This window comes from Rhinatrema bivittatum, chromosome 4 (genome assembly GCF_901001135.1).
Source record: "Rhinatrema bivittatum chromosome 4, aRhiBiv1.1, whole genome shotgun sequence".
Classification (NCBI taxonomy): domain Eukaryota; kingdom Metazoa; phylum Chordata; class Amphibia; order Gymnophiona; family Rhinatrematidae; genus Rhinatrema; species Rhinatrema bivittatum.
In genome coordinates, this window is record NC_042618.1 from 486534665 (window position 1) to 486550044 (window position 15380).

Here is a 15380-nt window from a genome sequence, read left to right on the forward strand (position 1 = left end):
TGTTTGTGTTGAAATGTTGACAGTTTGACCCTAAACCTGGGCACACAATCAGGACCACGACTCTTTAACATCACTCTTAATTCAGGCCAGTCCATAGTTTTGACATTTGCCTTTTCCAAGTTCTTTTGTATGCTGGGTAAGCCATCCTACTTTTCCATTGCGTTCTATGAGTTTTTCCAGGGCTGCTTCCTTTTGGTTTTGCTTGGTGGTGGGTGTTTTAATGGTTTTTTTCCCAGTTCCCTGTAGAAATGTTTAATGTGTCTCCTTTCTTTAGTTCTCATCTCTCTGCAGCATTTCTGCTGTTTTCAACGTATTTAAGATCTCCCTCTGTTAGTGCAGCATTTTCAGTTTGATGTTTTCATTTTTTCTAATTGTTTTTGACATCCTCAATCCTTTGATCAATGACAACTCTTCAGGCAATGATTTATTTTTCCACTAAACTTTTTCCCCCAAGGAGGTTATCTTTCTCCTTTTCTGCTAGACTTGTCCTCATTGCTAGGACTTTTAGTAATTATTTTCACTGCACAATATTTAGGGACCTTCATTTTCAATGTTTTTTTTAATTTTTTCTGGGAATTTTTCTGTGTTCATTACAACAAACAAAAGCAGGAGAGAACAGTGGAAAAAGGAGAAAATCTTTCAGGGTAAATATTTTTGTTCTTGTAATAAACATTCTCAGGAAAATAAAAAGAAACCTCTGTAATAATATTGTATCTGATGTATTTCTGTGATCAGGGGCAATGTGATCAAATGTGCAAGTTGTATATTTGCATAAAGGAGAGGAGTGGGAGGAGGACAGTAACGTGTGCACGAGTGGAGAAACATCCCACCTTCTCTCCAAGCAGCTGAGGAGAGAAGTAAAGCACTGCAGATACAGCTTTGATCATTCAGCAGAAGCACAGGTATTTAACACCGCTTCCTGTGCCAAGTGGCTTCAGTCTTGATTGGCTCATACTATGAAAGTACAGGAAGCAGACGACGTGCTTAAGTGCCGCTCCTTCTGCTGGTCATGTAGAAAGTGAAGGAGGAAGGCAGAGAATCCAGAACTGGAACTCAAGGAGCTTGGGAGCCATGGAAGGTCCCTGGAACCACAGAAGGCCTCGCTGGCTCCCCCCCCCCGTCTCATCTGGACAAAGCCAGCTCTATGCTAACCACACCACCCAGTGCAAAAACAAACTGATGAAGCTCTCCTCCCCACTGTGGCGGTGGAAGCCGTAGCATAGCACTCACTGTTTCACTAGTGGCGATGGCTCCAGCTTAGCATCCACATTACTGCTCAGAGAGAAATATGAGGAGAGCCTACTGGAGCCGAGGGAAAGGAGAAATGGTCATGTAGGAAGAACTAAACTGGGAGAAGAGTTTGAGAGGACAGCTAATGAAGAGATCCAGCAAAACAAGTAGCACTGACTTTGTCTGTGATATTTATTTATTTATTTTGAATTTTTATAGACCAACATTCTTGTATCAGATACAAATCATACCGGTTTACATTAAAAACAGAGTATGCAGGAAAATAGGTTTCCTAAGTCAAATACATTGAACATATTTAATAAACAAGGGATTACTAAACACTATGAAAAAGGTTAATTACCAAAGGAAAACTTAAGGGAATTAAAATAAGCGTAGCACAAAAGGTTGCACGAAGGGGTGCACAAAGGGGAGTGCCCCTTTGGCGCGCAACGCCTGGTGGAATGTGGCCGTTTACCGGCTCGCCGCTGAGCGTGATGACGTCAGTGGGGGCGGGTCTCTTCATCCCTGAGTTCACAGCATTCTTAGTTTCAGTGCGAAGTTTTTACAATTTTTTTTGTCTTTTTGGTCTCTTTTTCTCTCAGTGATTGCCCCTAAAGGTGCCCGGTACTGGTGGACTGCCCCTCCGCATCACTGCCTGGTGGAATGTGATATCAATATATGGTCCCTTTATGCCCATCATGGCTTTGCTGATCCTTATTTATCATGCTTTTTACTTAAGTGTCAACTTTATCTTAGGAGGTCTTACCTGTACTGAATCCCAGCACACAAAGGCAGAGCTCGACCGCTGTCTCACCTTACGTTGCTTTCATCCTCAGGCTCCGCACCCTTCATATTCACTGGAATCTCACCTGCTACCTCTCTCCTGCTGCTTCTTTCTCCTCGCTCTTCATCAGCCGCTAATTGTTTTAAAATGTTATCACTGATGCATTTCTTTGTTTTAGTTTTTCCAATCAGAGATCATAAATCTGCATCAGTTGGTTTTTGAGCTTTTCCTTTGATGGTTTTCCGCTTGCTTCAGGTTTTGACATGCGCTCTTTGTTAACTCTCTTGATTTAAATGTAAGGTTGGTACATTTTCTCCTTTTTATTTTCAGATTACTACAAAAGGATGTGAGCTACACAGTATACGAAAGTAGATAAAAACCAATAGACCCATCTAGTCTGCCCAGTCATTTCTGGCCAAGTTCCCATGTTTAATCCAATACACAGGCCTTCCCACCAAGCTCTATTATAGTCTAAAGCAGTATTTTTCAGCCATCTAACTGGTGTGATTTTCAGGATAGCCACAATTAATATGCATAAGATAGATTTGCAAACACTGGGTCATTATGGTTATGGCTGGTGAGTATCCAGGACAGAGTTGGAAAACTCTGGTCTGAAACAGCTACCAAAACTACTGAGGCTGTTACCTGATCATTCAGTTGCTTATGTACATAAGGCCATACTGGATGGTACTTGGTCACCAAGCTATAGCACTGACCTGTCTGGTATATGGAGAGTTGTGGTTTGCTGGTTTCTGCCAGTAACGTGTGTTTCTTTAGTAGTTCTAAGACTGTGCCTTTTATATCATTGAAATAAACTGACTTAACTCTACCTCTAAACTTTGTATGGAGATAAGTCCTTGGGGGGGACATTAGACATTACCACATTTCAAAGTTTGTGAGTGATTTGGGGGAGGTCACAAGTCACAAAGGTAAGCCGGAGGACTGCAGACAGATTGAGGCAACCCACTTCGTGCAGACAAGGACTAAGCCCTGATGGGTGGGCTGCTGACGTGTCACAGGCTATGATCAGGCAACGACAGAAAGTACACTAAGGTCAGGGATGGTAGAGATCAGTCAGATACGAGAAGATAAGCTGAGATCAAGGCAGAAAGCAATGCCAAGCCAAAGGGCCAGGCCAGATCAGCAACCAGAAGTCAGACCAAGGCAAAAGAAAGGCAGGCAAAGCAGGAGCTAGGAGCAGAGCGAGGTGGCGCAATGGCAAGGGCAGGGATGGAGGCAGGAGCAGGCAAGCAGACAGGAAGATGAGCAGGAACTGAAGTCAGATCAACGACAACACTTTGGCAGAGGGATTCCCAAAGGACCTGTTGCTGAGGCACTGACCAGATGCAGAGTTTCCTTATATCTCAAGGCAGTGATGATGTCATCAGCCAGTGCCACAGGAAGTCCTGAATGCAGGGTCTGTAACAGCTCAGGAATTGTGCTCTCCCTCTGGTGCGAGCCACTGGTTGCAGCATGGTGTAAGGAGCTATGTCAGAGGGAGCTGCTGGGGAGGTGAGGGTGAACAGGAGGAGAGCAAAGTTAGCAATTTAAAAAAAAAAAGCTCCACCCTTCTGCATCCACCCCTAACACTCACAACCTCTGAAAGGCGAAGTCTCCCCAGGCACCTAACACCATCACTCACAACCTCTGAAAAGTCAAGTCTCCCAAGGCACCTAACGCCATCACCCCCGTCACTCACAACCTCTGAAAAGCGAAGTCTCCCCAGGCACCTAACGCCATCACCCCCGTCACTCACAACCTCTGACAAGTCAAGTCTCCCCAGGCACCTAACGCCATCACCCCCGTCACTCACAACCTCTGAAAAGTCAAGTCTCCCCAGGCACCTAACGCCATCACCCCCGTCACTCACAACCTCTGAAAAGCGAAGTCTCCCCAGGCACCTAACGCCATCACCCCCGTCACTCACAACCTCTGAAAAGCGAAGTCTCCCCAGGCACCTAACGCCAGCACCCCCGTCACTCACAACCTCTGACAAGTCAAGTCTCCCCAGGCACCTAACGCCATCACCCCCGTCACTCACAACCTCTGAAAAGTCAAGTCTCCCCAGGCACCTAACGCCATCACCCCCGTCACTCACAACCTCTGACAAGTCAAGTCTCCCCAGGCACCTAACGCCATCACCCCCGTCACTCACAACCTCTGAAAAGCGAAGTCTCCCCAGGCACCTAACGCCATCACCCCCGTCACTCACAACCTCTGAAAAGCGAAGTCTCCCCAGGCACCTAACGCCATCACCCCCGTCACTCACAACCTCTGACAAGTCAAGTCTCCCCAGGCACCTAACGCCATCACCCCTGTCACTCACAACCTCTGAAAAGTCAAGTCTCCCCAGGCACCTAACGCCATCACCCCCGTCACTCACAACCTCTGACAAGCTGCTGGGGAGGTGAGGGTGAACAGGAGGAGAGCAAAGTTAGCAATTTAAAAAAAAAAAGCTCCACCCTTCTGCATCCACCCCTAACACTCACAACCTCTGAAAAGTCAAGTCTCCCCAGGCGCCTAACGCCAGGCACCTTTCTATGGAGCTAGGTCCACCTGCTCCAAAGTTATAAGTGTGTGTATGTGGGGGGGGTGGGGGGGGTGGGGGGAGAGGAACACAAAAAACAGACACAAACATTTTAACATCTGTTCCTATTGAATGGAGGCTAAAATGGAAATTGTCTGAGAGAAGTATCTTTCTTGGACAGGTTGTCCAGGAGAACTGTTGTCCAAGTGATTTTATTTCTATTTATTATTTATGAACTTGCCTAACAGTTGAATCATTGGCATTTTGAGAAAGAAAAATCAGTAGAGAGCACAATCAATATATTTTGACCTGTAAATCAAGTTACAGCAAAAAGAGAGCAGCTTTCCATTCTCCCAGACAAAAAACAGAAGAGCTAGAAAACAAAGAGACAAATCCCAGAATGTGTACTCTCACCTGTATCCCTGAGAAAGCTCTTCTATGTGTTTGTTTGTAACTGCAGGTCTCTGATGCTTCACAATTATATAAGGTCTAAAAAAAAAAAAGCAGAACAAAAAACTCACATCAATCTGTTGCTGCAGGATGTGGTCAAGATAGTACATTTTAATTAAGAACATATTTGAACAAGTTTCTGGAGGCCAGGTCCATTCATAATTATTAGCCAGGATGATGTGGGGCTTGCCACCTTTTACATCAAGGAGTGAACATGGACCCAATCTGCCAGGTATTTTCAAGTGATCTAGATTGACTACTATTGGAGACAAGATGCTGAGCTCGATGGCCATTGGTCTAACCTAGCATGCAACTTATGCTATGTTTTTATAAACGAGCAAAACACAGCTTATGACTATGTCCACAGTGCTCCTTTTACAATAGTTTTTTTGAACCAACAATGAAAACTCTCTGCTCAATGCAATGCAGAATAAAACTGGCTAGCAAGAGTGAGTAATGTTCAACAATATTGGGTGGACTCTTAAAAACTAATAGCAAGATTAGCAACAGAGGCAACTCTGGCACAACCACAAGAGCAACTACAAAAGCTATGCACTGCCAACCACCAGTTTAATAATATAACTATCCTAGCCAGTTTACTATTACAAATGATGCAAAAGTACAACTTTCTAGATTTATTTATTTACAATTTTTATGTTCAAATGTGCAATGATAGTCACAACTAAAAATCTATTACATCAAAATCAGCAACTAACCACTATCTGACTGTCCTGTACAAGACTCTGCTTACCCCAATAGGAGTTTTACCTTCTGATTTACTGGCAAGACTCTTCAAAATGGCTCCTGGGACTGACAGAGGCCTTTATTCATCTTATATAGGCAATAAAGGTCCTGAACTATATATATATTAAAAACATGCATACCCATACTACAAAACATTTTATTTTGTTAGGCACATAAGGCTACAGATTGCTCATGTGACAAAATTGTTTCTACCAATCTGCATGCATGATCCAGAACAAGCTACTAAACCTTCACATAGGTTTTAGATGCCCTGGCCTCAGAGATATGATTTACTAAGTTGGTCTGCTGGAAAAATATTTTCTTTTCTACATTTTGAAAGCAATTAGCAAGTACTATCAGTGTCCACAATGCTCTGCTGTCACAGGGCAATTATGATATATCACGGACATTTTTGTACAGAGTGATATACAGTTAATTCACCATCTCAGTATGCAAGTAACAAAGTGGGGCAGGCGGCAGCTTTAAAGCAAATATAAGGATGTACTTTTTCACATTCACTTCCAAAGAATGATGTAAAGGGGTTGGACAAGTGTATGAAAGATAAATCAGTTGGAGGCAGAGAGAATTTCTCTTTTAAGACACTCTTGAACCATGACTACAAGCTGCTGGAAAGGGATGAGAGTAGGAGAAGACGCTATGCATGCACTATTTTTATACGCTTCCTCTAAGCATCAGCTGATGGCACTGTCTGAGACTAGATGCTGGTCTAGATGAACACTGACCCACTTTGGCAGGTCTTAAGTACTTTTATATATTTGTCACAGAACAAGCATTATAATGCATCATCAATGTACTCATTACTGGTTATAGGTCCCTTCCCCAAGAGCCTGTGGTCTAAATCAGTGGTTCTCAACAGGTGATCGGGACCAGTCTGGTGTGTTGCGGGGCCAGCAGATGTTTGCCTCCTTATCAGCCCCGGTGGGACTTGGTTGACTTCTCTTACATTGGGCCTGATGGGAGGTGACTCTCACTTCTCTTCTTTCTGGCCCAGTAAGAGGCTGTTTCTTCCTTCAGCCCAATCAGAGCGAGACATTGTCAGTTCCTGCTGTTTTGGGCCTGATGGGACGCAAACTTTATCTTCCCCTGCCGAGTCTGGGCGTGATGCTGCTGATGATCTCTTCACCCTGGGGGGGGAAAGGAGGTTGGTGATGCTGGGAAGATGAAGGTAGAGCAGAGAGGGAGTGTGGGGGCTGCTGAGCAGGAAGGGGTGGGAAACGGGGTCAGGGTAGCTGGGCAGGCAGGGAGATGGGATGAAGGGCATAGGGAAAGTCAAGCAGAAGAGACAAGGCGCACCAGGAAGAGGATCTGGGGGGGTCAAGAATGCTGGGCAGGGAGGGAGATGGGATGAAGGGCATAGGGAAAGTCAAGCAGAGGAGAGAAGGAGCACCAGGAAGAGGATCTGGGGGGGGGGGGGTCAGGAATGCTGGGCAGGGAGGGAGATGGGATGAAGGGCATAGGGAAAGTCAAGCAGAGGAGAGAAGGAGCACCAGGAAGAGGATCTGGGGGGTCAGGAATGCTGGGCAGGGAGGGAGATGGGATGAAGGGCATAGGGAAAGTCAAGCAGAGGAGAGAAGGAGCACCAGGAAGAGGATGATATGGGGGGGGGGGGAGATCAGGAATGCTGGGCAGGGAGGGAGATGGGATTAAGGGCAGAGGAGAGAAGGAGCACTAGGAAGAGGATGGGGGGGGGAGATCAGGAATGCTGGGCAGGGATGTGAGTGTCAGCGGATGATTGAAATGGAATATTTGGGAAAAGTGAAGGATGATGGAGGCATGGAAGGGGAGGGACGGGGTGCAAGAGCCATAATATGCCAGTTTTGGGAATGTGCATTTCTTCTCTCTCTGTACTATGCTTACGGGCGGATTTTAAAAGCCCTGCTCGCGTAAATCCGCCTGGATTTACGCGAGCCTTCTATACCGATGTTATTCGAAACATCACCTCTGTTTACACGGAACAAAAGCAACAGAAATTACAAGTAAGAGGGGAAGGGTAAGGGGTACAAAAAACCATAAGGAGAGCAGATAAGCATAGGAACAAACAACAAGTGAACTACAAGATTAAAGAACAGCATTTAAGAAATATAAAAAATCCCAAAGGGAAGATCACAAGGAAGAATATCTGATAAAACTGAGGGAGACGAAGAAAGTAATCAAGTAAGCAAAAAGTCAAGCGAAGAGAGAATTTGAAATGAAGTTGGCCATACAGGCAAAAACTCAAAACCTTTTTAAAATATATCGAAAGCAAGAAACCTGTGAAGGAGTCGGTTGGACCATTAGATGACAGAGGGGTTAAAGGGGCTCTCTTAGGAAAGATAAGGCCATTGCAGAAAGACTAAATGAATTCTTTGCTTCCGTGTTTACTAATGAGGATGTTGGGGAGATACCAGTTCCAGAGATGGTTTTCAGTGGTGATGAGTCAGACGAACTGAACGAAATCACTGTGAACCTGGAAGATGTAGTAGGCCAGATTGACAAACTAAAGAGTAGCAAATCACCTGGACCAGATGGTATGCATCCTAGGGTACTGAAGGAACTCAAAAATTATATTTCTGATCTATTAGTTAAAATTTGTAACCTAACATTAAAATCATCCATTGTACCTGAAGCCTGGAGGGTGGCCAATGTAACCCCAATATTTAAAAACGGCTCCAGGGGCGATCCAGGTAACTATAGACCAGTGATACTGACTTCAGTGCCAGGAAAAAATAGTGGAAACTATTCTCAAGATCAAAATCGTAGAGCATATAGAAAGACATGATTTAATGGAACACAGTCAACATGGATTTACCCAAGGGAAGTCTTGCCTAACAAATCTGCTTCATTTTTTTGAAGGGATTAATAAACATGTGGATAAAGGTGAACCAGTAGATGTAGTGTATTTGGATTTTCAGAAGGTGTTTGTCAAAGTCCCTCATGAGAGGATTCTACAAAAACTAAAAAGTCATGGGATAGGAGGTGATGTCCTTTCGTGGATTACAAACTGGTTAAAAGACAGGAAACAGAGAGTAGGATTAAATGATCAATTTTCTCAGTGGAAAAGGGTAAACAATGGAGTGCCTCAGGGATCTGTACTTGGACTGATGCTTTTCAATATATATATAAATGATCTAGAAAGGAATACGACGAGTGAGGTTATCAAATTTGCGGATGATACAAAATTATTCAGAGTAGTTAAATCACAAGCAGACTGTGATACATTACAGGAGGACCTTGCAAGACTGGCAGATTGGGCATCCAAATGGCAGATGAAATTTAATGTGGACAAGTGCAAGGTGTTGCATATAGGGAAAAATAACCCTTGCTGTAGTTACACGATGTTAGGTTCCATATTAGGAGCTACCACCCAGGAAACAGATCTAGGTATCATAGTGGATAATACTTTAAAATTGTCGGCTCAGTGTGCTGCAGCAGTCAAAAAAGCAAACAATGTTAGGAATTATTAGGAAGGGAATGGTTAATAGAACGGAAAATGTCATAATGCCTCTGTATCGCTCCATGGTGAGACCGCACCTTGAATACTGTGTACAATTCTGGTTGCCGCATCTCAAAAAAGATATAGTTGCGATGGGGAAGGTACAGAGAAGGGCAACCAAAATGATAAAGAGGATTGAACAGCTCCCCTATGAGGAAAGGCTGAAGAGATTAGGGCTGTTCAGCTTGGAGAAGAGACGGCTAAGGGGGGATATGATAGAGGTCTAAGATCATGAGAGGTCTTTAACGAGTAGATGTGACTTGGTTATTTACACTTTCGAATAATAGAAGGACTAGGGGGCATTCTAAGAAGTTAGCAAGTAGCACATTTAAGACTAATCGGAGAAACATTCTTTTTCACTCAACGCACAATAAAGCTCTGGAATTTGTTGCCAGAGGATGTAGTTAGTACAGTTAGTGTAGCTGGGTTCAAAAAAGGTTTGGATAAGTTCTTGGAAGAGAAGTCCATTAACTGCTATTAATCAAGTTAACTTAGGGAATAGCCACTGCTATTAATTGCATCAGTGGCTGTTTGGGTAATTGCCAGGTTCTTGTGGCCTGGTTTGGCCTCTGTTGGAAACAGAATGCTGGGCTTGATGGACTCTTGGTCTGACCCAGCATGGCAATTTCTTATGTTCTTAAGAAAGGATTGCCAAAGAGGTAAAGCAAGCTGACAAACCTTTTTTCAAATACATCAGTGAAAGGAGAAAAGTCCAAAGTGGTATAGTGAAATTGAAAGGTGAAAAGGATCAATGGGTAGAGACAGATAAAGAAATGTCAGAAATATTAAATGAATCCTTCAGTTCGGTGTTCACTAAAAAAGACCCCGGAGAAGGACCGTCGCTAATTAACAAGAAACTGGAGGAGAGTGGAATGGATGAAACTCCGTTTATGGAAGAGAATGTATGGGAAGAGCTAGGAAAACTAAAAAGTGGACAAAGCCATGGGGCCTGATGAGGTTCATCCCTGGATACTGAGGGAGCTCACAGATCTGCTGGCGGCTCCGCTGCGTGACCTGTTCAATAGATCCCTGGAAACGGGAGTTGTGTCGAGTGATTGAAGAAGAGCGACGGTGGTCCCTCTTCTCAAGAGTGGGAGCAAAGAGGAGGCTGGTAACTACAGGCTGGTTTACCTCACCTCGGTGGTGGGAAAATTCTTAGAGTCGGTGCTGAAGGAAAGAATAGTGAACTATCTACAAGCAGCAGAATTGCTGGACCAGAGGCAGCATGGTTTCATCAAGGGAAGGTTCCTGTCAGATGAATCTGATAGACTTTTTTGATTGGGTGACTAAGGAATTGGATCAAGGAAGAGCGCTTGATGTCATCTACTTGGATTTTAGCAAAGCTTTTGATACGGGCCCACACAGGAGGCTTATGAATAAAACGAGAAGCTTGGGAGTGAGTGCCAAGGTGGTGGCATGGATAACAAACTGGCTGAAGGACAGAAGACAATGTGTGATGGTAAATGGAACTTACTCGGAAGAGAGAGCGGTGATGAGCGGAGTGCCGCAAGGGTCGATGTTGGGACCGGTCCTGTTCAATATCTTCGTGAGCGACATCGTGGACGGGATTAGAAGGTAAGGTTTGTCTATTTGCGGATGATACTAAGATCTGCAACAGAGTGGACACGCCGGAAGGGGAGGAGAGAATGAGACAGGATTTAAGAAAGCTGGACGACTGGTCGAAGATATGGCAGCTGAGATTCAATGCCAAGAAGTGCAGTCATGCATATGGGGTGTGGAAATCCAAAAGAAATGTATTCGATGGGGGGTGAAGGGCTGATGTGCACGGAGCAGGAGAGAGACCTTGGGGTGATAGTGTCTAACGATCTGAAGTCGGCAAAACAATGCGACAAGGCATCCACACTGTAAGCCAGCACAGCCTCCAGCTGACCGGCCTGCTGTGCCTGAGTGTCCGAAAGGGCTAAGGCCGTCTGCAAATCTTGCACCCAGCGGAGAGTGCCCAACACCGCGAAACTGCTACAAATGGTGGCCCGGATACCTAGAGCAGAAACTTCAAAAATCTTAAGTTGTTCCTCCAACTTGCGATCCTGCAAGTCCTTCAAGGCCATGGCTCCCATCACCGGGATGGTAGTCTTCTTTGTCACCGCGGACACAGCAACATCCACCTTAGGCATCTTGAGGAGGTCAAGCGCGTCCTCTGGAAGCGGGTACAACTTGTCCATAGCTCGACTTACATTTAAACCCAGGTCAGGAGTGTCCAACTCCCTAAACAAGCGGTCAGTCATCGACAAATGAAAAGGAAAGGACCGAGCTGGACCTTGGAGCCCCACCATTACTGGATCCATAGCGCCAAAACAGGAATCCTCCTGAGGAACTTCAATCCCTAGTTCCTCCATGATGGCCGGGATAAGGGGTCTCAAATTTTCCTGCTCTGCCAGCCTAGCTTGAACAAGCTCTGCCGGCCTAGCCTGAACAAGCGGACCACCTTGGGATCATCACCTTCCAGCGGAGGCGAGCCCACGTGCTTGAATGGCTGGGGCAGGTTATCTGGATCCGCATCTGGGCCCTGATCAGGAGCCTGTGGAGGAGACTCCCCCTCATCAGACTGGTCCGATGATCAGTTGTCCCCTGGACAGGTAAAGGACCTAAGAGGGCACTTGTCCTTAGGGGCTCCTACTTCCTTTGGTGCCTGCCCTCGATACCTTAGGGGCCCTGAGCTTTCGCAGCCTTGCGGGCCTTAAAGGCCTTGTGCATTAAAAGCACAAAATCTGAGGTGAATGAGGAGGAAGACCCCTCCGGGGTCGTCCTCTGGGGAATCCTAGTCACCAACCCCCTCCAAACTGGCCCCCCAGGAGCACTAGGCCGCGGTGACAATGGAGGTGGGGAGAGCCCTCCCCCTCAGCTCTCTCTTGCTGCTTAAAAGTACGCAAAATGGCCTCCGTTCCCGTGCTGAGAAGGAACGGGTCCAGAGGCTGACTCGGCAGGACGAGCTTCCCCGGCATCCGGAGCGATAGCGACATACCGCCACGTGATTTCCCCGGAGTTGTAACCCCCAAGGACCCTTCTGCCCCCCCCGACAAGCACCCCATGCAGACTCTGGTACGGGAGAGCCGTGTGAATGTGCTGTTGCACGCGGAACAGGCCGCACCACGCGGCATGACCAGTGGCCTAATTATAGAATGGCTGCAGAGAAGAGCGGCGAGAAAAAAAATTTAAAAAGTGATCAGGAGCTGTCCGCAGTCTGAAGCTGAATGACGCACAGAGAGAAAGCTAGGCCGGCAGAGCAGGAGAATTTGAAAGATATAGTTCCTTTTAGTAAAGTATTACTTTTCTTCTTTTTTTTTTTTTTTTAAACTAAGAGAATCTATGCAAGGTGCCCCTGAGGGTGAGTGAACCAGGCCCCCCAGTATCACCCTCAGCCGTCTGCAGTGACAGGGTTCTCAACCCTCTGCTCTGTAGCCTCTACAACCAGGGGGGGTGGTCGCACCAGGAGGCTGAAAAAGGAATCCTAAACTAATAAATTTCCCCCCCTGGTTTTTTTTATTTCTAAACTGAGTACTTCCAAAAGAAAAATCCCAAAAACCAAAGCTAAGTCCTAACACCAACTACCAAGACTAAAGGGTTGCACCTCCATCATCTGCTGGAGACAGAGAAATACTGACAGACTCTAGGTGACATCTCAGGAATATAGGATGGAGTCCATTAAACTTCTCTGTCTCCATCTGCTGGAGGGGAGGCAAATCCCAGGAGTTTGGACTGATCCGGGTATATACAGGGAATGTCCTGTACAATGAGTAAGAACATTTATTCTCTGTGAAAGCCAATGGACTGAGTGTAAAAAAACATCTCTTCTTTACGACCTTCAACAAAATTTCCAGCATGTACATTAAAACTGTCCAAGAATTAAGGCATTACCAAAAGAACCTTCACTCTGCAGCTTTATCTCTCCCTATACCCCTATTGTTCTACAAACCTAGGTTTGCATGAACCCACTCAATTACAGCCTCTCCAGCAGGTTTTGGGGGCTGCTAGGTTAAACTTACGCTGGTACTAAATGCTATGCAATAGGCTTAATATTACGCTCCCTTTCATAGGAGAAGCATTACCACATATCATTTATCTATATCCTATTCCTCCTCTTCCTCTAGCAATTCCCATCTCCAGGTTTCCACCTGGCTGCTAGAAGAGACTTCCTCCCTTCTCTGGCCTTATTCAAATTTAGTCTAAAAACCCACCTTTTTGAGGCTGCTTTTAAATCTTAAGCTCCGGATTCTCCCACTCACAGCCTTATTAGTTTTAAATATTTTCTTAAATAAAATTCACAAAGTCTCTTTTGTCCTGATTAGATGGTAAGCTCTATACAGAAGGGACTGTCTCATGTATTTGTACAGCACTGCATACTTCAAGAAGCACTATAGAGGTGATGAGCAGTAGTAAACCACAGGTGAAAATCTCCAGAGCAATACATTTTGATGCAGTTTTGTTTTACTCTCATAATTTGAGGTGTTTTCTTTACCACCTGAATATATATTTTTTGAATCATGTACGGTCGCGGCCACTCTCCCAGTCACAATCCAGCTGGAATCCTCTGCTTAAATAAGAAACTGAACCACTTGTTAAGCCTCTGGGGGGTGTTTTTCCACAGTCCCGCTGCCCCAGGCCAGGTATTCCAGTCTCTATTGCTTATTATTTACTGTGTTCCTTCCAGGGTGTCACAGCTACGAATTCAAATCCTCTCACACCAGTTGGTGAGCTGGACTTAGCACACATAGCCCCAACTTACCCCGGTGGTTTAAAGTCTCTATAGCTCTTCTTTATCAAATCACATCAGTCTCAAACTTACCTAATACACATGGAATTTCTATCCATAAGGATTTCATAGTATATTTTTTATTCTTACAGGATTTTTATCCTGCTTGACTCTATGCCATCTTTTAAATATACTAATGTGTCATCAGCTGTAACAAACAAATTTAGCATTACTGTCTCATTAACTGGGAATGTTTCAGCCATTTCAGGCAAGTGTTTGTCAGAAAATTAATTTTTGTAAAGATCTTCATTCATCTAGATGTCAGGAGTATTGTAGATTCTTTGGATTTTGTTTTTGACTGACATCGTAGTTTTATAGCTCTGTGATTGTGCAATGCTATGTACATGGAGGTTTTTATAAATAAAAGTGAAAGATACAGCAACTGACAACAGATACAAGCACATCATCAGAAAACAAACAAAAACATTCAAAATTTGCATATTAGACAAACCAAATAGTCAGCCCCTTAGCTCAACAGTCATTAATTTTACAAGTGATTAAAAAACAAGGTAGAAGGAAGTCTCCAAATAGATGACTCAGTAAGTGTTTGCTATGAAAGGCTCCCAAGTGGAAACAGTGAGACAAAGGATGGCATGCAAGGACTTGAAAAGCAGACAGTGCCTGGGAAGTGGATCACCTACAAAAAGAGAAAAACTAATAGCTACTTCTGTACTAACACAGCACCTCCAAAACTAACCCGTGCACAAGCAACACACAAAGCATCAACTTGTCTTCCCCAATAGCCCAGCAACCCAGGCACTGCCATACCAGAGGTGCAAGGAAGAGGCCCTGTCATGTGGCAATAGGTTGGTCAACAAGGACTTCAGAGCTCGGGACAAGCTCGCCCTCTATGCAAGGCTCATCCTCTTTATTTTTATATTAGTTTAGGAATTTTATTGTGATTATTTTAAAATGTTTTACTAATTTATTTCTGTGCTTCATCTTATAGTATTTTTAGCTGTTATCTTTTTATGATTTTATTGTATTTCTTATCTTAAACATAACTGTACACCGTTGTGAAGGCTACGGCTGATGCGAGGGTTTAGAAAAACTATAAACTATAAAAATCAAATCCAAATATAGTTTCAGTTCCCTGCAGGGCAGACTCCAGATGCCACACCTGGGGAAATGAACCTGTCTAAAAAGAGAAGTGGAAGGATTATAAAAGTTTTCATATCATTTATAATAAAAAGCTTAAATCCTTCATGGAAACTGCTGCCACATTTGCACTCCCCAACCCAGAATTTGGCAATACCTGCATCCAAGCTGCACCCTTTGTAGAAAGGGATTGGCAAAAGATTTGCATTGGGCAAGGCCTCACCGAGATACTTATATGGGGCCCCCAGAATCTAAGGCAGAGATGAGCAAAGTAGAGCCCATG

At 44.6% G+C, this 15380-nt stretch overlaps 1 protein-coding gene across 3 annotated transcripts in view; it reads right to left on the reverse strand.

Moving 5' to 3' along the window:
* The window catches only part of POLR3B (RNA polymerase III subunit B), a 527519-nt gene that overhangs the window by 210255 nt on the left and 301884 nt on the right, over positions 1 to 15380 (reverse strand). For all 3 annotated transcript variants that reach the window (XR_003856035.1, XM_029597388.1, XM_029597387.1), the window contains one exon: positions 4956 to 5030. Coding sequence is in view for 2 of the 3 variants with exons in the window: in XM_029597388.1 (XP_029453248.1) it covers positions 4956 to 5030 (75 nt within the window). In the remaining variant the exon portion in view is untranslated. The remainder of the gene's footprint in view (positions 1 to 4955; positions 5031 to 15380) is intronic.